Source organism: Cavia porcellus, unplaced genomic scaffold, assembly GCF_034190915.1.
Source record: "Cavia porcellus strain 051 isolate PalLab524CR breed Dunkin Hartley unplaced genomic scaffold, mCavPor4.1 scaffold_16, whole genome shotgun sequence".
Lineage (NCBI taxonomy): Eukaryota > Metazoa > Chordata > Mammalia > Rodentia > Caviidae > Cavia > Cavia porcellus.
The window spans coordinates 34,774,585-34,793,744 of record NW_026947499.1 but is presented as its reverse complement, the minus strand read 5'-3'; the positions used below and the strand labels follow the sequence as shown (position 1 = coordinate 34,793,744).

At 44.4% G+C, this 19,160-nt stretch overlaps 1 protein-coding gene across 7 annotated transcripts in view; it reads left to right on the top strand.

Annotated features, from left to right (window-relative positions):
- Nucleotides 1-2,188: 2,188 nt before the first annotated feature.
- Nucleotides 2,189-19,160, top strand: part of Nlrc3 (NLR family CARD domain containing 3) — a 39,606-nt gene continuing 22,634 nt past the window's right edge. For 3 of the 7 annotated variants that reach the window (XR_010039813.1, XM_063226381.1, XM_063226380.1), the window contains exons 1-3: nt 16,684-16,745; nt 16,833-17,165; nt 17,260-19,009. Coding sequence is in view for 6 of the 7 variants with exons in the window: in XM_063226381.1 (XP_063082451.1) it covers nt 16,925-17,165; nt 17,260-19,009 (1,991 nt within the window). In the remaining variant the exon portion in view is untranslated. Of the gene's footprint in view, nt 2,873-15,567; nt 15,647-16,683; nt 16,746-16,832; nt 17,166-17,259; nt 19,010-19,160 lie in introns of those variants that run through there. The other 4 variants (XM_063226386.1, XM_063226383.1, XM_063226382.1 and 1 more) reach the window with 4 other exon arrangements.

The following is a 19,160-nucleotide window of genomic DNA, read 5'->3' as shown; positions in this document are numbered from 1 at the left end:
TTTAGCTTAGCAGCACAAGCGCCTGCGTGGCAAGCATGAGGTCGGGAGTTTGATCCATGGTACAAAAAAAAAAAAAAAGGTAAAGCCAGGCCTTGTGGTGCATATCTGTAATCCCAACATTCTGGGACACTAAGACAGAGGGACTGCTAGTTTGAACCCAGTCTGGGCAATTTAGTGAGACTCTGCCTCAAAATAACAAAAAAACTGGAGCTGTATCATTCAGGAAGTAAGAAGTTTAACACCAAGTACTGAAAAAAAATTTTTTTTTAATCTAAGAAGAGGTTGATCATACTCCCTAGAGTGACTGCCGAGGGACATGAGATGAAGTTATCAAGACCAGAGACTTGGGACTTCGGATCAGCTTTGCAGGATGTGTGGTCCAGATGTGTCTGTTACATGCCCTGGGCTGGGGTGGTGGGGTCACCATTCTTGGAAAGGGCCCATGACCCAGAAGAAGATAGGAACCTCCAAGGTCCATGCTGTCCATGTCAGGAGAAAGGGTTAGAACAGTTGACCTTTTTGAGTGCCCAAAGCAGGGGACAATGGCCTAGTGACTAAGTCTGAGCCTCATCCTTGCAGAACTGGGTCTGCTCAGCTTCCTGGGGCCAAGGGGGATGAGGATGTGCTGTGCCCAGCAAGAGAGCTGTGGACCCAGAACCTGTGTGTGAAGCAACATTTCATTGTCCTCAATGAGCAAAGCAGCCACTGCTTCCAGAGAAGAAAGAGGGCTAAATGAGCCACTGCTGTAAAGGAACATCCATTATCAGATGTAGCCCTGCCCAGAGCAAAAGCTCTACCCCTTCCACAAAAACTAGACGGAGCTCAGGGATGCAGCTTAGATTCAGCTACTTGCTTGAAAAGGAAAACAGTGCAGAGATGCAGTGAAGTTGGAGAAGCAGGGTGGGCAAGAGGGGCTACCTCCTGGGCAAGGAGAGGGGTGCCCTTTTTCAAAAGCTTCCTGCCTGCAAGGAGGAATCGTAAGAAAGCCCTTGAGCCTGCAGCACAACACTTGCCAGGCACAGTCAGGTCACTTGTGCTTTGTTGTATGACCAGACTTCCAGGCCTCCCCATTTCCTGTGCCTGCAGCTTCAGCCATAGCCCAGGCTTATCTGAGGAGACCATTGGCCCACCCCCTGGGGCAAGGAGCCGCTGGCCTGGGCAAGGGCTTACTGAGAAGGAAGGCTCAACACTGCAGGGAGAAGCCTTATGCTGCTGCTGAGTCAGGAGGGGCTGAGGTCACTACCTGGCCTTCTGAGCCCGCTCCGGAAGGACAGGAGTCCACAGCAAAAACAGCTCTAGAGCTGCCTCCTCACCCACACGACCAACCTTCCAGGAAAGCGGCTCAGCCATTCAACCCTGTGTAGTCTGGCAGATGTTCCCAGGTGGATGGGAGGGTATGCCGGAATGGTCCCCAAGATTCCTGCAGAGGAGGCTCTTCAGTCTGCTCAGCATCCGTCCACAGCGAGGTAGAGTCTCTGTCTCTTTGCATTTGACAGACTCACCAGGCCCTTGTGGTTTCCAATATCCTGTCAGTGGCCTGGTTTCAGACGCCTGCACTGTACCCTATGACTGAGTTGCAGCCATGGGTCTGCATTCTGCCTGCCTGGAGACTCATCAGGGTCCTCAGAGGGCCCCTGTGGTGTCTGAGTGCTCAGAAAGCATTGCTGGAAGGTGAGGGGAAGGTAGACAAAGGGCGTCACCAGCAGCATTTCCCATCTGCCACCCCGGGTCCCTCCCTCTCATTGTGCTGGAGGAGGGAATGACAGTTGCACAGCCCTCCTGCATTGACCCAAGCTGCAGCGTGCCTCTAAACTCTTTAGTCTCCTGCTCTGCAGCCATTGCTGGCTCCCATTTGGCTGCTGAGAAAAATTCAGACTCCAAAGGTCCTGGCACTTGGCTGCCACCTTGTCACCTACTTCCCTCAGTGGCTCCATATTCAATGGCTTGCTCCTTGTCGCTGAAAGACGTTCGATACATTTCCTTCACTGTCAGTTTTCTCATGTTATTCACTCTGGCCATGTATGTTCCCTCACACACTTTCCTGTTAGTACAGACCATCTGCTGGTCCACCTTCAGGGGCCACATTTGACTTCCTGTCATGAACAGCCACATTCTGCTGCTTCGGATGCAGGAGGCCTGCCCTTGGGGGCCTCTTGACTCACAGGAAGACGTTGTGGGGTGCCGCTGGGCCAGATGGTGCCTGTGAGTGACAGAAAAAGACAGCAAGAGGGTTAGAGAAAGAAGGCGAGGGCCAGAAGGTCAGAGAACCAGGAAGTCGAGGGCAGCCTAGACTTTCTCTATGCCCGTTGGATCCCTGACCATCTATCAATTGATGAATCTGTCTTGCTCTTTGGCGGATAAAGGTGACATGTCTGCAGCTTTGGCACTTTGGTGTCACTTTTTGCTGAACATCAGGCCTTCAAGGATGCCTGGTCTCACAATCAAGAGGCCAGTGTGCCTCACCCCTTTTAGATGTATGGGGTAGTGATGAATGCTGGGCAGCCCCAGCTCACTGATTTGTCATGAGGCTGTTGGCTTTTGAATCAGACAGGAAGGAAGGTTGAGGTACAGCCCAGCACAGGAAGAGGTGAAGACCAGAGCTGCAGTGACAGCTGGTAAACTTCATGAGGACTGCAAGAAAGAGCACACCCATGTCTCTGGCCCTTTGTGGCCAGCATAATAACTTCTATCCCTTCAGGCTGTTTCCTTAGCCCAGGACAGATTCCAGGGTCTCAAGGCTTGGCTGACCAGCTATAGGGTAGGTCACCCTGCTGCTTGTCATCCCTGGGTCAGAGATAAACTTGGAGTATGGAAATGGAGCCACACAACACTCCAGTCTTGGCATCCCTGGAGCAGCCACAAAACACCAGAGGTAAGTAGAGTCCAGGTGCTTCAGTATGGATGGAGGAGGGAGAGGGTATGGCTGGCAGGAAGCACAGAGACTTTAAGGCCTGAGCTGCCCTGTGCAGCAGGGAGACTCCAGGAAGTTATCATTGGGGTGCTGGAGCATGGAGGCCAGACAGGTTTAGTATGAGGCAAACAAGCATGTTCTTAGGATGCCTCAGGGGAATGCCTGCTTCCCAGGTGCCAGTGACAGCTAGCATGGCTGGAATCTGCAGACTCAACACCATTCCTCCTTCCCTGATGTGGGGCTCGGGCAGCAGGCCTCCTCCTCTGCTCCCTGCCATGTACAGGGTAACAACATCTGCTCCAGTGGTCATGAGATTCCAGGTCCAGTCATAGCTCCTGCTCTATAGATGCTAAACGGGGTTGAGGTGCAGCTCCTAGTCCTGTCCTGGCTGCACCCTTAAGTAACATGAGGCTCATCATTCTGAGGGGCAACCACAGATGCCTTCTAGAAATAGGCCTGGCTGGGCTGGGGTGTTAGCTGCAGGGTTCTCGCCACAGCCAGCTCCTGGGCCCCAGGCTCCTCCTACAACCTGGAGGAATTAGCTTCCCTGAGCTGGGGGTCCCCTTGTCTGTCCCAGGCTGCAGGCTGAGCATTAAGCTCCTGTCTGGGGTACAGGTCTGCAGGGTCTGGCTGCTCTTTCCTGGGATTCCTGGGTCAGTGTACTTAGGTGCATCTTAAGAACAAGTGCTGCTTCCTCCTGCCTTCAGGAAGGTTGGCCTTGGTGGGAGACTGATTCCCAGGTCTGGGGAGGGGACCAGGAGTCAGGAAACCTAAGGAGCTACAGCCAGCAACACAGGCAGCCTGGCATTGGGCAACAGCATGGAGGCCACACCCAGGTTCCCAAACCCAGATGGGCAGAGCCAGGGTCAGCCACTCAGGAAGGGGCCCAGTGGTTTCAGATTAGCACTGAGGCTCAGGGAGGGAAGCATAAGAGAATGTGACCTGGAAGCAGAGCCAAAGCACCTGAGCCTTCTAGGAATCAGGTCAAAGCCTAGATCTTGAACCTAGGAACTGAGTCTGAGCCACACCTATACCAGGGAGGTTCTTAGATTCACCCTTCCCCATGGATAGAGTCTGGGGACGTGCTATGGGACACCTGCAAGGCTTCTAAGGAGACAGCAGTGGCCACCACTGGTCCCTCTAGCCCTGACTTGTCCACGATAGCTCAGGGCCTCTGTGGACTGACCTCTGGCCTTCAGATCCCTTAAGACGACCTGAAGCCTGTCTGTTCTGTCTTCCTCTCTGTAGCTGCTCCATTGCAGGCCATGGGCACTGTCATGGACACTGTTCAGGGTGAGCATGACTGTCTCTCACCAGCTCAGAGGTGGCAGCCTGTGGCCACGCAGGGCATCCAGGATGCCATCGCTGTCAGCCTTGAGCTGGCCATGAGGTGGGTAGCAAAGAGAGGGTCTGGTCATCCTGTACCTTTTATACTGTCCTTGTAGGAGAAGGTGTCCCAGTTTGAAGAGGGTGAAGTCTATATCTGAATAGGGTCTGAGAAGAGTACCAGATAAAATATAAGACACCTGGAAAATCAGAATTTCAGATAAATAATAAATTTCATAGTGTATCTCAAATATTTGAAGAGATATATTACTAACATTCTTTGTTATTTATTTGAAATTCATCTTGAATTTGTCTTGTGTTTTAATCTGGTAAATCTGGCAATTTTAGGCCCAAGGGCAGTGGGGCAAGAAGGACATAGGGGTGATCAGGAGGGAACATTGACCTCAACATGAGGAGACTAACTGGGCATATAGGCGGGGTACTGGTGGCGAGCCATCCTTCCCAGGTGCCCCATGCCCACATTCCCCGTCGCTGTCTCTCCCTCTTGTGTTCCTCCCTGCCTCCCTCTGGCCCAGTGGTTATCACTTTCTGGGCTCCTGCAGACCCCCAGGGAGCTTAAACAGAGGCATATATTGTTTTTTTAGTCTGATCTTTATAATCCCATCCCTTGTATGAGCTTTTGGTTTAGCCTGATCTTCTTTTTCTAAAAGTTTGAAGTTCAAAATTAAGTTTATACATGCTTGCTTTGTTTTTCTGATATGGGTATTTACTGCTATAAATTTCCCTCTTAAGACTGCTTTCATTGTATTCCACAGGTTCTGGTGTGTTGTATTGTCATTATTGTTCAACTGTAAAAACTGTCTAATTTCTTTTTTTTTTGTCTTTTTCCTTTTTATCAGTACCGGGGATTGAACTCATGACTGCCTGCTTGCAAGGCAGGCGCTTATGCCGCTGAGCTAAATCCCCAGCCCCCAAAACTGTCTAATTTCTTCAGTTTCATCTGTGACCCAGTGGTTGTTCAGTAAGGTGCTATGAAGTGTTTATGAAGTTCTTGTGGTTTCCACTGGCATGGATTTCCAGTTTCTCTGCACTGCACTGATAGTATGCATGGTATAATTTCATTTCCTTTGCATTTACTTAAGCATGCTCCATGAACCAGTATATGGTCTGTTTTGTGGAATGTCCCATGTGCAGCTGAGAAGAATGTGTATTCTGGTATTGTGGGGTGGAACACTCTATAGACATCTACTAAGTCCATTTTCTCAAAAGTTTGATTTAGCTCTAATATTTCATTATTCATTTTTTTGTCTAGTTGATCTGTCTTTTTGTGACAGTGGGATATTGAGGTCTCCCAATACTATTGTATTAGGGCTCATTTGATTTTTCATGTCTGTTAGTATTTGTTTTATATAATTGGGTGCCCTGATTTTTGTTACACATATATTTATGACTGTTATCTTTTCTTCTTGGATTGTTCCCTTTATAAGGATGTAATGACCTTCTTTATCTCTCTTAATAAATTTTGGTTTGAAATTCATTTTGTCTGCAAATATAATAGCTACCTCTGCTTTTTTTCTGGGTTTCTTTTGCATGTAGTATTGTTTTCCATCCTTTGACTTTCAGTCTATGAATTTTTTTTGAATTAAATGTGTTTCTTGCATTTGGCGTATTGTTGGATCTTGCTTCTTGATCCATTCTGCCAGTCTATTCTTTTGATTGGTGAATTGAGACCATTAACATTGATAGTCATAACTGATATGTATTGACTTAGCCTTGTTATGTTATGTCATGTCATGTTGCTAGCTCCCTCTTCTTTTACCCCCCTCCCTGGTGGAATCTTTCTACTGAGGTTCACTGAGCTGTAGCCCTTATTATCTCTTTCTAGAATGTTCTTCAGAACATTTTAGAGTACTGGTCTTGGTGTCATAAATTTCCTCAGATGTTCTTTGTCATGGAAGAATCTTATTTCTTCATCAATTTTGAAAGATAGTTTTGCCTGGCACATCGATCTGGATTGAAAGTTGTTTTCCTTTAGGACTCGGAGTACTTCACTCCAAGCTCTTCTTGACTTGAGAGTTTGTGGTGATAAGTCACCTGTAATTCTGATAGGCTTTCCTTCATAGGTGATTTATTTCTTTTCTCTAACAACTTTTAGGATTTTATTCTTGTGTTGAATTTCTGGAATCTTGACTATCATATGCCTGGCCATGTATTTTTTAAAATCATGGCTAATTGGAGTTCCATATGCCTCATTTATCTGCGTGTCAAATTCTTTTACTCTACCAGGAAAGTTTTCTGTCTTGATGTCTGTGAACATTTATAAAGTCCTGCATTTTCATTAGCTCTAATCAATCTTAAGTTATTCTTCTTTATTTCACCTAGCAGCTGCTGGATTGATTTCTCATAGTCCTTTGCTATTTTTTTTTCCTTTGCTATTTTTAAGAAATCTTTCTTTTCCTGGTTACTTACTGCAAGCCTGTCTTCAGTATCTGAAATTCTGTCCTCACATTGGCCTAATCCGCTTCAAATATTTTCAGTGGAGTTTTATTCTCCTGGATATCTGCTTGAATCTGCTTTGTGGGATTCCATTTCTTTCCTATGCTGAGATTACATAATTTTCTGAAGCTCATCTATTTTGTCTGTATCTACTCTCATGTCATACACATGGGGTGTATTTTGGTAATCTCTGTAGTTATCTGAGAGGTTATTTCTGATTTCATTTTTTCCAGAGCTTCATTCAATTGCTTTGTTGTTTCCATTTCAGAGAATGATGCTGGGATTACACACATGTGCCATCACACCTGGCTCTTTCCCAATCTTGATACTTTCTGTTATTCTTGTTTAATCTGCTCTATTACACTAGCATACTAATTTTTAAAAATGCCTACCATTCCCTGACATGGTGATACATGTGCAGTTCCAACTACTTGGAAGACTGAAGCTAAAAGACTCCTTGAGCCCAGAAATTTGAGGTCAACCTAAAAAAAACAAAGCTGCGCACGGTCGCACATCACTTGGAGCCCAGCACTCTGGGAGGCTGAAGCAGACAAATTACTAGTTCAAGCCCTTCCTACTAGGTAACTTAGCCACTTCATGAAATCCTGTCACAAAATTTAAAATTTGAAAAGGGATGGGGATGCAGCTTAGTACAAAGGCCCAGGATTCAATCATATCAAATAAATAAATAAGCAAGCACACAGATGAGGTTACCCCTGGAAAAAGGAACTGAAATTTATATATTTTTATATTATTTAACTTTTGGGAGTTTTTTGGAGACAGCACCTCACTCTATAATCCAAACTATTCCCAAACTCTGCGGCCACACTGGCCTCACACTTGCAATCTTCCTGCCTCAGCCTCTCGAGTGATAGGATTACATCCATGCACCAGTATACTTGGTTTATTTAACTGTTTTCAATGAGAATGCATTACACTTTTTTTGTGTGTGGGCTGGGGATCAAACTCATGACCTAGTGCTTGCCAGGCAGGCGCTTATGCCACTGAGCTAAATCCCCGGCAAGAATGCGTTACTTCTATAACTCTGCAAACAATTTTTAAGTGGGAGAGGTAAAGAAATGTTTGCTTACAAAGTCTGAGGAGTTGAAATTCACAAAATAAGAAACAGTTCCTTAATTTCACTTCCTATATTTCCAGCTTTCCCCCTCCTATAGTTAGACAACATGATATCCTATTATAATTGTCTTTTGCACTTGACTTTTTTCTCCACATAAAAATACATCATGAAGGGGATGGGGATTTAGCTCAGCAGCATAAGCACCTGCCGTGCAAGCAGGCGGTCGTGAGTTTGATCCCCGGTACAGATAAAAAGAAAAAAGACAAAAAAAAATACATCATGAATACTGTATGATTCTATTGATATGAAATTCTAAAAGAGGCAAGACTAGTTTAAAGTGTATAAATAGTGAAACAATGGCTCAGGCCACAGGGATATGGGAGAGATGGCAAAGGGCTACAAATAAACTTCTTTGAAAAAAAAATGTTTACTATCTTGATTGTAGCAGTTGTCACATAGGTGTACACGGTTGCTAAACTCGTCTAACTAAAACTGTGTGCTTTCCACCGAGGCATGGTGCAAACATCTGCAGTCATGCACTCTGGGAAGCTGAGGCAGGGTGGAAAATAGAAAGTTCAAGTCCAGTCTCAGCAAACTTAGCCGGACACTGTCTCTAAGGGCTAAGAATCTGTGCAGAAGCCCTGATTCCAATCCCCAATAATGCCAAAACAGTGCATTCCATTGTATATAAATTATACCTCAAAGAAAGTGATCAAAACCATTATGATAAGACATAATACACGATGGCATTCTTCTAGTTTGTCATGCTCCTGGCCTTACTATTTTTATAATCTCATAGTTGTACTGTAGAATTGGATCATCATTTCTTTTACTAAATATTTTTGAATTGGAATTTAATTTTTTCCTCTTCAATTTCTTGCTGTTATGAACAGTATTCCTGTGATCATTGTAGCCACATATGTGAGCATCTGTTTAATTATGTTTTTAAGACAAATTCCCACAAGTGGAATTTATAACTTAAAAGATATTTAAAAAAAAATTTTATTTGAGGAGAAAAAGAAAAAAAAGTAGAAAAAGGGTACAAGTTATATAGAATTTCAGAAAAAATAAACTGTAGGAAATCACTAGTTAATAGATTACATATTGTCTCTTAGAAATAGTTGTTCAAGTTACAAAATTAAAGCATATAAAGTGGACATAAAAGTCCACTATAAAAGTTTTTGTTTATATTATCACATATAATAAAATCCAATAAGATACAACATGTTAAGACCGATGGAGACAGAAGAACAAAAGCTTGATGGGACTTCAAAACAAGATATTAAATCAGCACTAGCTATTATGATACCTTGTTTTCTCCAAAATAGCTGTTCCTACCATCTAACCTTCTCTGCCTCATTTCTGTTGAGCTCTATTTCTGTCATTAGTTGTCAGTTTGTCTTCTTCATTTCGCTTTCTGCTCCACTCATTGTGGCCTCTCTGCCACTGTTTCTGGAATCTTGGTATTTTTCTTTTTTAGAATATCCTGCAGTATTCTCTGTAGAGTTGAACTGGTGGTTGCAAATTCCCCTAGTTCCTCTTTATCCTGGAAGCACCTTGTTTTTCCATCAATTTCTAGGGACAGTTGTGCAGGATATATCAATCTTGGCTGGAGGTTATTATCTTTCAAACTTGAATTATTTCCCCTCACACTCTTCGTGATTTGATGGTTTGTGCCGAGAAGTCTGCTGTAATTCTGATGGGTGTTCCCTTGTAAGTGATCTGTTTCTTGTCTCTGACGGCTTTTAATATTGTGTTCTTATATTGGATTTCTGGAATTTTGATTATTATATGCCTGGGTGTAGCTCTGTTTGGGTTATAGGTGGCTGGGGTCCTGTATGCCTGATACATCTGAGTATCTTTATCTTTTGCTAAATTAAGGAAATTCTCTTGGATTATTTCTCTGAATAGCTTTTGTAGTTCATTTGTTTGTGTCCCTATTTCTTCTTTTATGTTCTTAATTCTTAAGTTATAGATCCTCTTATCGTCTTCTAGCCTTTGTATTACTGCTGTTTGTTTCTTTGTTAGTTTTAAGAAGAAGTTTTTCATTTCATGCTCCCTCCTTACAAATCTGTCCTCCAGTTCAGATAATCTATCCGTAGTTTCTTTCAAGCTGTTATGCCAGCTTTCAATAGAGTTTTTTTTTTTTTTTTGTCTTTTTCCTGTTTATTGGTACCGGGGATCGAACTCATGACTGCCTGCTTTACAAGGCAGGTGCTTATGCCGCTGAGCTAAATCCCCAGCCCTCAATAGAGTTTTTAGTTTCCTGGTAATCTCTTTGAACCTGCTTTACATATTCTATGTTTTCTCTATTTTCTCCATCAAACAATTCTCCCCCTTTTTTTTTTCTGTCCTTCCATTCTACCATCTGTTTTTTCTTGGGAGGTGCTTAGCATTTCTCTAACTATTCTACTTATATCTTGCTTTATTTCATTAAATACTTCACTTTTGAACTTGTCTATGAGGCTCCGGAGATATTGCTTTATGTCTGTTGGTGCTGTGCCTGATATTGCATGTTTTCTGTCCTCATTCTCCTTTGTATTTATCTTTCCTGGATCAGTGTTCTCAGGATTGGGGACTGAGGACCCTTTCTTGTTGCTCCCTCTTCCCATACTTTTTGTTCCTTCCATACAAGCTTATATAGGAGGCCCAGTTTTTTCTCTTTGTCTGTTACAGTTTGTTTGAATTGCTCTCAGAGCTTTCCTGCGTCTCTCTCCCTGTTGTGCGGATTAGGACCCAGCGCGGCAGCAGGAAATTCAAATCGCGGCTTCCAGTTGTGCAGGTTCCAGCTTCCACACTGAGATTTTATCTGTTCCTGTTATAGCACTGGGATTGCATTTCCAGTTGGTTTCTCTCAGCTTAGTTCATTCTTGGGTCGGCAGGGTATATCTCCCCCTGCTTAGGACTCCTCACACTGCACCATTCCTGGATTCTAAGCTGGTTTTCTCAGAGAGCTTCCATAACTGCTGTTATCTGTCCATCATGTTCTCCCGGAAGCCACTTAAAAGATATTTAAAGGCAATAAATAGCAGCAAATTAAGATCCATAATTTGGGCGGGTAGTATAGCTCAATGGTAGAGCAGTTGCCTGGCATGCATAAGGCTCTGGGTTTGATTCCCCAAAGCTACCCAAGAATAAAATCTGTGAGTTTTGTATTAATGTATATGTCCACCAACCATGTATTAAGATTCCTATTAGCACCACATTCTCACCAAGGCAGCCTATGTTTCCATAATATTTGCCAGTTAGGTAAAAGAATGGTATCTCAACAGGCGTGGTGGCACACTCCTGTAGTCCTAGCACTTGGGAGTCTGAAGCAGGAGAATTGTTTGCAAGTTTGAGACCAGCCTGGGCTACAAAGTAAGCCTGAACTGCATAGCGAGACCCTGTCTCAAAAAGACAAACAAATGATATCTCATTCTTTTCTTTCTTGATTCTTAGTGAGGCTAAAAATCTTTCAAATATCTTGGTCATTTGTATCTCTATGAATTATCTGTATCTTTTTTTTCTTTTTTTGTGTATTAGGGGCTTTTTTTTCCAATCACATTTTATTGGTATATTTTTAGATACACATAATGATCATGTTTATCATAGAGAATTTATACCTGTATCTATTTCTATTTATGTCTATAATTTTGTTTGGTTGCTTATTTCTTATTACTTTGTAAGAGTTATTTATATATTAAAGACATCAATGCTCTTTCATGTAAGTTGTAAACACTGACTTTTGGTTTATGGAGTTTTTCAACTTTTTGTAGGATATCTATTATTAGTTTTTAGAAATATTTTATATTAGGTGATTATTTAAATTTTTAATTAAATTAAGGCAAATCTATTAGCTAGCATCTTTACAACTTCTGAATTTTATGGTTTACTTTAAAAATATTCCTTTACAAAATACTTTATAATATTTCTCAAAAATACTCCTCATCTTTTCTTATCATGCTTTTAAAATTTTGTGTTTCTAATTTCAACTCTTTAGTCCACACAAAATTAAATTTGTGTCTAATGTTCAGTAAAGCTCTTAATTTTTTTTTACAGGCTGGCAGATTCACACATTTGTGGCAATTCACACGTTTGCTGGTTTGATACGTCACTTTTGTCACATTACCAAGCTCCCTTATATGTAATTAATATAAATATGTAGTGATGAGTAGGTGAAGTGGTGCACATCTGTAACACTACCACTCTGGAAAGCGGAGGCAGGATTGCAAATTTGAGCCCAGCCTGGGTGGCTTGGGAAGATTCTGTGTCAAAATAAAACAAATTTTAAAACGTTGAAGATATAGCTCAATGCGAAGGCTCCAGACTCTTGCCCCAGTACTGAAAGAAAACAAAAGCAGTTAGGCTGCACGTGGACGCCATCTTTATTCTATTAATTTATGTGTAGAACCTTGTGCTGTCCCATATTATATTTATTTAAATTTTTTTATTAGTATCTTTCAGTATATAGTGACTATATTCATGTACACGTTAATTCATTTTACTTCCGTTTCCCTTCCCTTTTCTCCCCCTCCCTCCTTTTCTAGATCCTTTTACCATTTGAAAAGATATATCTCCCTGATTCCTATACCCATCCTTTACTTGCTCTTTAAATTATGTATCCGTCTGATTTTTCATATGAGAGCAATGTCATGTCTTGTATCTCGATGTCTCCCCAAAGCTGCACGTGCTCCCTGATGGGCCTCTCTGAAGGTGGATGGATCAAGGGTATATGAATGCGGAGCAAAGGTGTGTGAGAGATGGATCCATTTCACTGATTCTTTGACATAGTTCTGGGTGTGGCTGTGGTAAGACCCACCCTGGGTCTTACCATCACTCAGAGGGCTCCGGGACCAGATGGGATAAAAGTTCAGAAGGCTCGCTGCTTGTTGCTGCATGCGTGTCCTGCTATGGACTGTTTCCTCTCCTCCATGCCACTCTGCCATGCTGCCCTGCCTTGGAGCCAGCCAACTGTGGGCTGAAACCTCTACAAACTGTGAACAAAAAGAAACCTTTTTTCCTTTAACTTGTGGATATTGGCTGTTTTGTCCCAGCTGTGAGGACATGACCAAGACAAGAAGCCATGTAATATTTAAACTGTGTTTCTGATATATTTTACTCAATATTTGGTTGTAAGCTGCATCTATTTTCCTACTAATACTCAAATTTCTCTTTCTTCATGGCAAAGTAGTACTCCATTGTATATAAATATGTTTCCTTTACCCAATCATCATTGATGGACATATAAACCTCTTTCAAGATTTTGCAATTATTGGCCAGGGATTTTGATAGTGGTTGCCACTAGTTTACATTCCCACCAACAGTGTAGAAGTGTTACTTTCTCCCTAAAACCTTGATAGAATTTGTTGTTATTTCATTTATTGATAACAGCCATTCTTTCTGAAGTAAGATAGAGTGAAATCTCAGTGTTGTTTTAATTTACATTTATATAATGGTCAGGAATGTTGAACATTTCTCTCTGTATTTATTGGCCATTTGTGCTTCTTCTGAGAAATGTCTATTTCTATTGCCCATTTGAGGGGAAATCTTATTTATTGATTTATTTATTTTTATTTTAAAGAGATTAAAACCAAACCAAACAAAATAGAATAAAGCCAAACAAAATAAAACAATGAAAGCAATACAGGACTTCAAAATAAGATACTAGAATATCAACAATGACTACCATTTTGTTGTTTTGATAACAACACATCTTGTTATCTTCAAGATAGTTGTCCATCATCAGATATAACAAAATAAAACAATGAAAATGACACAGGAGTTCAAAACAAGATAACAGGAAATCAACAATGGCTACCATAATGCATCTTGTTGTCTTAAAAATGGCTGCCCAGAGCATCAGACATAGGCATGCAAAATTAACCAAACAATACAAGAACTAATTTCTACTATGTCTGTGTCTCCTGAACTTGTTCTGGGAAGACTGGAGGTCTGAGCTTGTTTTGTTCCTTTGTCTTACCGTTTTCTTGTGTTTCTCTGAATCAGTCTGTTGCTGCATCCCGGGCGTTTCCCGCCAGTCCCATTGGCTGTCAGTCCCTCAATGTAAGGGACTGAGTTAGGCCCCTGCATTTCTCCAATCCTGGGTTCCTGGAGTGTTGCAGAGGTACGGGGCGGTGGTTTACTAATGCTCCCTCGATGGCAGGAGAACCTCAGGGTGTGACTTCTTCTCCAGGACCCCACCCCACCCCAGCAGGCTCACCAGGTGACCAGGCCTTGTGGGGACAGAGCCTCAGGACATAGAAAAATACTGTATCTTTCTTAACCATTCTGTGGTTGATGGAAAAACTACCCTTCCGTCTTTCTGAGTTTCTGTCATACGGAATATTGTTTTCTCTCCTTGGACTCCCAGCCTATGAATTTTCTTTTGAGTTAAATATGTTTCTTGTATACAGCATACTGTTGGATTTTGTTTCTTGATCCACTCTGCCTGTGAATTAGTGGCCACTTACATTAATGGTTATGACTGAAATGCATTGGCTTGTCTTTGTCATGTTATTTTCCTGCTGTTGATTCCGTACCTTTCCCACCTAATTTCTTGTCTTGCTTGATGATTGATTTCTGTTGTTGTGCTGGGAATTGTGGTCATTTTTATCTCTTTCTAGAATATTTTTCAGTACTCTTTGTAGGGTTGGTTTAACAGTCATGAATTTCTTCAGTTTTTCTTTGTCATGGGAGTATCTTATTTCTCCATTAATTTGGAAAGATAGTTTTGTAGAGTGCATCAGTATGGGCTGAAAGTCGTTTTCTTTTAGGACTTGAAATATTTCACACACACCCCCAAAAAACCAAAATACTTCACTCAAAGCTCTTCTTGATGGTTTGTGTTGAGAAATCTGCCATGATTCTGATGGGTTTTCCTTTATAGGTGATCTGTTTCTTTTCTCTAACAGCTTTTACTATTCTGCTCTCATGCTGAATATCTGGGATCTTGATTATTACATATCTGGGTGCAGATTTATTTTGGTTATGGCTAGTTGGAGTTCTATATGCCTCACTTCTCTGTCTATCAGGTCTTTTCCCCATGCTTGGGAAGTTTTATGCTATTGCTTCTTTTTAGTTGTTTTGTTTTGATTTTGATAATGGGGATTGAACTCATGACCTCACACTTGCCAGGCAGGCACTTCTGCTGCTGAGGTAAATCCCTGGCCATCTGCTATTACTTCTGAGGATAGTTTTTTAATGTCATTTGTGTTGACTCTTGCTTTTTTCCTGACACCTTTAGTATTTTAATCTTTGATCATTTCAATTTTAGCTTAGTTCATGGTGAGAGATAAGGGTCTAGCTTTAATCTTTGGTATGTGGACAGTCTTCCCACCATAATTTATTAAACAGGCTATATTTCCTTCAGTGAATGTGTTTGGTCCCTTTGTCAAAGATAAGGTAGCTGAGTGTGCTTGGAATTGTTTCTTCATCTTCTTTTTTGTTTCGTTGATCCTTGAGTCTGTTTTTTTGTTTTTGTCAGTACCATGTTGTTTTTATCATAACAGTTTTGTAGTATAATTTCAAGTCAGGAATTTCGACGTCCCTGCCTTCCCTTTATTGCCCAAAACTGCTTTTGCTATTCTAGATCTCTTCTGGTTTCACATGAATTTTAGGACTATATTCTCTAGGTCTATGAGGTATGTTATGGGTATTTTGATTGGGACTGCATTAAGTCTGTGTAACAGTTTTGGAAGTATAGCTATTTCACTGTATTGGTTCTGCCTGCACTTGGATCATTTTTAATGGAGAACTGTACCAGGAACAATGGGCTGCACCTCAGTTGACCTCACACTATGTTTTCTTCTCCTAGAACCATAGACAAGAAGTGGTCGACCTCCACCTGCATCCTTGGGGTCCTGCTGGAGGGACAGCAGTGGCCCCTGCACATGGTAAGGAGGAATGAACGGTGGAGCAGGCTTAGGGCTCCCAGTATCAACCTGGATTGCATGCAGGGGTCAGAGATGGGCGCAGATGGACAGCCACTCTTGGCACCAAGAGGGTGAGGAATGTGTGTAGGTGAGACATGGTGTGGCTTCGCCTCTTGACGTCTCTGCATCACTATTCCTAGCAGCAAACAGGTGGAACCCCCATGCTTCCGGGGAGTCCCAGGAAAACTGTGAGAAGCAGCTGTGCTGCCCTCTGAGAGCCAGCTGCCCTCCCTTCTCACTTTTCCTTCTTTAAAAACAAAAACTTTACTTTTTAGAGCACCTTTAAAAAAATGTTCCTAGGGGGCTGGGGATTTAGCTCAGTGGCATAAGCGCCTGCCTTGCAAGCAGGCAGTCATGAGTTCGATCCCTGGTACCGATAAAAAGGAAAAAGACAAAAAAAAAATGTTCCTAGGGATTGAACCTAAGATTTTTCCCATGCTAAACAGTCACTCTAACACTGAGCTACATCCAACTCTTTAAAAAAATATTTTATTTTATGGAAGGATCTTGCAAAGTTGCCCAGGCTAACTTTGAACTTACAACCATCTACCTCAGCCTCCCAGAGTGCTGGGGCTACAGGCATGAGCCACTATGCCCAGCTATTACACAGAATGACTGCCAGAGAACTACAGAGTTCCCGTGTCCCATCTCCCACCGAGTCATCTGGTTGTTACAACTGATGGACCTACACTGACATGGCGCCATCACTCAAAGTCCATGGCTCACCCTAGAGTCCCTCTTGGTGTTGGATTGTGTAGGCTTGGATACACATCCACCATTACAGCGTCACACAGAGTAGTGTTGCCACCCTAAATATCCTCTGTGCTCCTGCCAACCCTTAGCAACACTGAACTTGTCTCTGTCTTCATTTTGCCACACTTTTGCTTTCCCAAAATGCTAGCCAGCTGGAATCTTCACTGCTCATTCTTTGCACACAGGCCACTTTCACTTCTCCCTTCTTTTGAGCCAACTGCTCATAACTTTACTACCATTTCCAGGTTACAAATGAAGACAGCAAAAGGCAAAGAGGTGACTCAGCCTGCCCAGGGTCACCCAGCTGGTAAGTGGCAGAGCCAGGGTTGGAACCCAGAGCACCAGGTTCTGTCTAGTTTGCTCCTGAATCCTAATAATTATTCTCAATGCCCAGGAGCAGTTAGCCCTCTGGTCCCTTCATAGCGATGGGGCCAGACTGGGAAAAGAGAAACGAAGCTTTCATCCTGCCCCTGGGCCACTGGACAGATGCATACTGGGCAGCCTGTTTGGGATCTTTCTTCACAGTTCCTGACTGTTACCCGTAACTCCATGAAGAAGCAGGAGGTGCGGACGGGAGGAGAGGCCAGCCAGGCCCATGGCACTGGATCCCCAGCCGAGCAGGTAAAGGCCCTTGTGGATCTGCTGTCCTGGAAGAGCAATCAAGGTGGTCAGTCCCAGCAGGCCCCTGATGGGATGTCCGACTCCCCACTAGAACCCCATGGCAATGGTAAGAGTCACTTGGGGGGCTGACAGAGGGGAAGATTGGGGTCCTCTTCCCTGGCCCAATCCTTACCTGTCTTTCCCATGGACTGTGCCTGCAGACTCAAGGATACGCAGGCACCGCGAGGCCCTGCTTGGCAGAGTGGGAGGCACTCCGGAGCTGGGCAGCCCTGTGCACCGCCTGGCCAGCCTGCTGCTGGTGGAGGGCCTGAGTGACCTACAGATGCAGGAGCATGACTTCACACAGGTGGAGGCCACACGTGGGGGCCAGCGCCCTGCTAGGACTATCACTCTGGACAGGCTCTTCCTACCTTTGTCCCGGGTATCCATCCCACCCCGCATCTCCATCACTGTTGGGGTGGCCGGCATGGGCAAGACCACCCTGGTGAGGCACTTTGTCCGCCTCTGGGCCCAAGGGCAGCTCAGCCAAGACTTCTCACTGGTGTTGCCTTTCACCTTCCGGGATCTCAACGCTTATGAAAAGGTGTCTGCAGAAAGACTCATCTGCTCTGTCTTCCCAAATGTTGGGGAGGCCTGCCTGGCAGTGACAGCTCCAGCCAGGGTCCTCTTGGTCTTGGATGGTCTGGATGAGTGTAAGATGCCTCTGGACTTCTCTAACACTGTGGCCTGCACAGACCCAAAGAGGGAGATCCAAGTGGACCAGCTGGTCACTAACATTGTCCGGGGCAACCTCTTCCCAGAAGTTTCTGTCTGGATCACCTCTCGCCCTGGAGCAGCTGGCCTGATCCCAGGAGGCCTCGTGGACCGAATGACTGAGATCCGGGGATTTACTGAGGAGGAGATCAAAGGGTGTTTGGAGCAGATGTTTCCCGAGGACAAAACCCTTGTGGGCCAGATCCTGAGCCAGGTACAGGCCAACAGGGCCCTGTATCTTATGTGCACAGTCCCAGCCTTCTGCAGGCTAGTGGGCATGGTGCTGGGTCATTTGTGTCGCAGCAGTCCGGCACCCCAGGACCCAGAGCTCTGGCCTCCACAGACCATGTGTGAGCTCTACTCATGGTACTTCAGGATGGCTCTCAGTGGGGAGGGTCAGGAGAAAGGCAAAGTGAGTCCCCGGATTGAGCAGGTGGCCCATGGAGGCCGTAAGATGGTGGGGACACTGGGCCGGATGGCTTTCCATGGGCTAGTCAAGAAGAAGTTTGTGTTTTATGAGCAGGACATGAAGGCATTTGGTGTGGACCTCGCTGTGCTGCAGGGTTCCCTGTGCAGCTTTTTCCTGCAGCGGGAGGAGACACTGGTCTCCTCAGTGGCCTACTGCTTCATCCACCTGTCTCTGCAGGAGTTTGTGGCGGCTGCATATTACTACAGTGCATCCAGAAGGGCCATTTTTGACCTCTTCACTGAGAGTGGCATGTCCTGGCCCAGGCTGGGTTTTCTCACACACTTTAAGAGTGCTGCACAGCGGGCCATGCAGGCCGAAGATGGGCGGCTGGATGTGTTCCTGCGCTTTCTCTCAGGTCTTCTGTCGCCCAGGGTCAATGCCCTGCTGGCTGGCTTCCTGCTGACCCAGGGAGAACACCAGGGCTACCAAGCTCAAGTGGCTGAACTTCTGCAGGGCTGCCTGCGCCCCAACACAGCAGTGTGCGCCCGTGCCATCAATGTGCTATACTGCCTCCAGGAGCTGCGGCGCACAGAGCTGGCCCACAGTGTGGCAGAGGCCATGGGGAATAGTGCCCTGGCCAGTCTCACCAGCCCCCCACACCGCGCCGCTCTGGCCTACCTCCTGCAAGTGTCTGACATCAGTGCTCAGGAGGCTGACCTGTCCCTGGGCCTTGGCCAAGGTGTCCTCCAGAGCCTACTTCCCCAGCTGCTCTACTGTCAGAGCCTCAGGTGGGCATGAGCTGAGGTGCAGGCCGTGGGGGCAGAGAAGCGCAGAGGACCTGGAAGCTTCCTTGCACCCACCTTCCTCTCTGCATTAGTCTCCTGGGACTGTGATAGGTCTGTTTCCAGATAAGGCTATGGTCTCCTCATCCCACCCTCC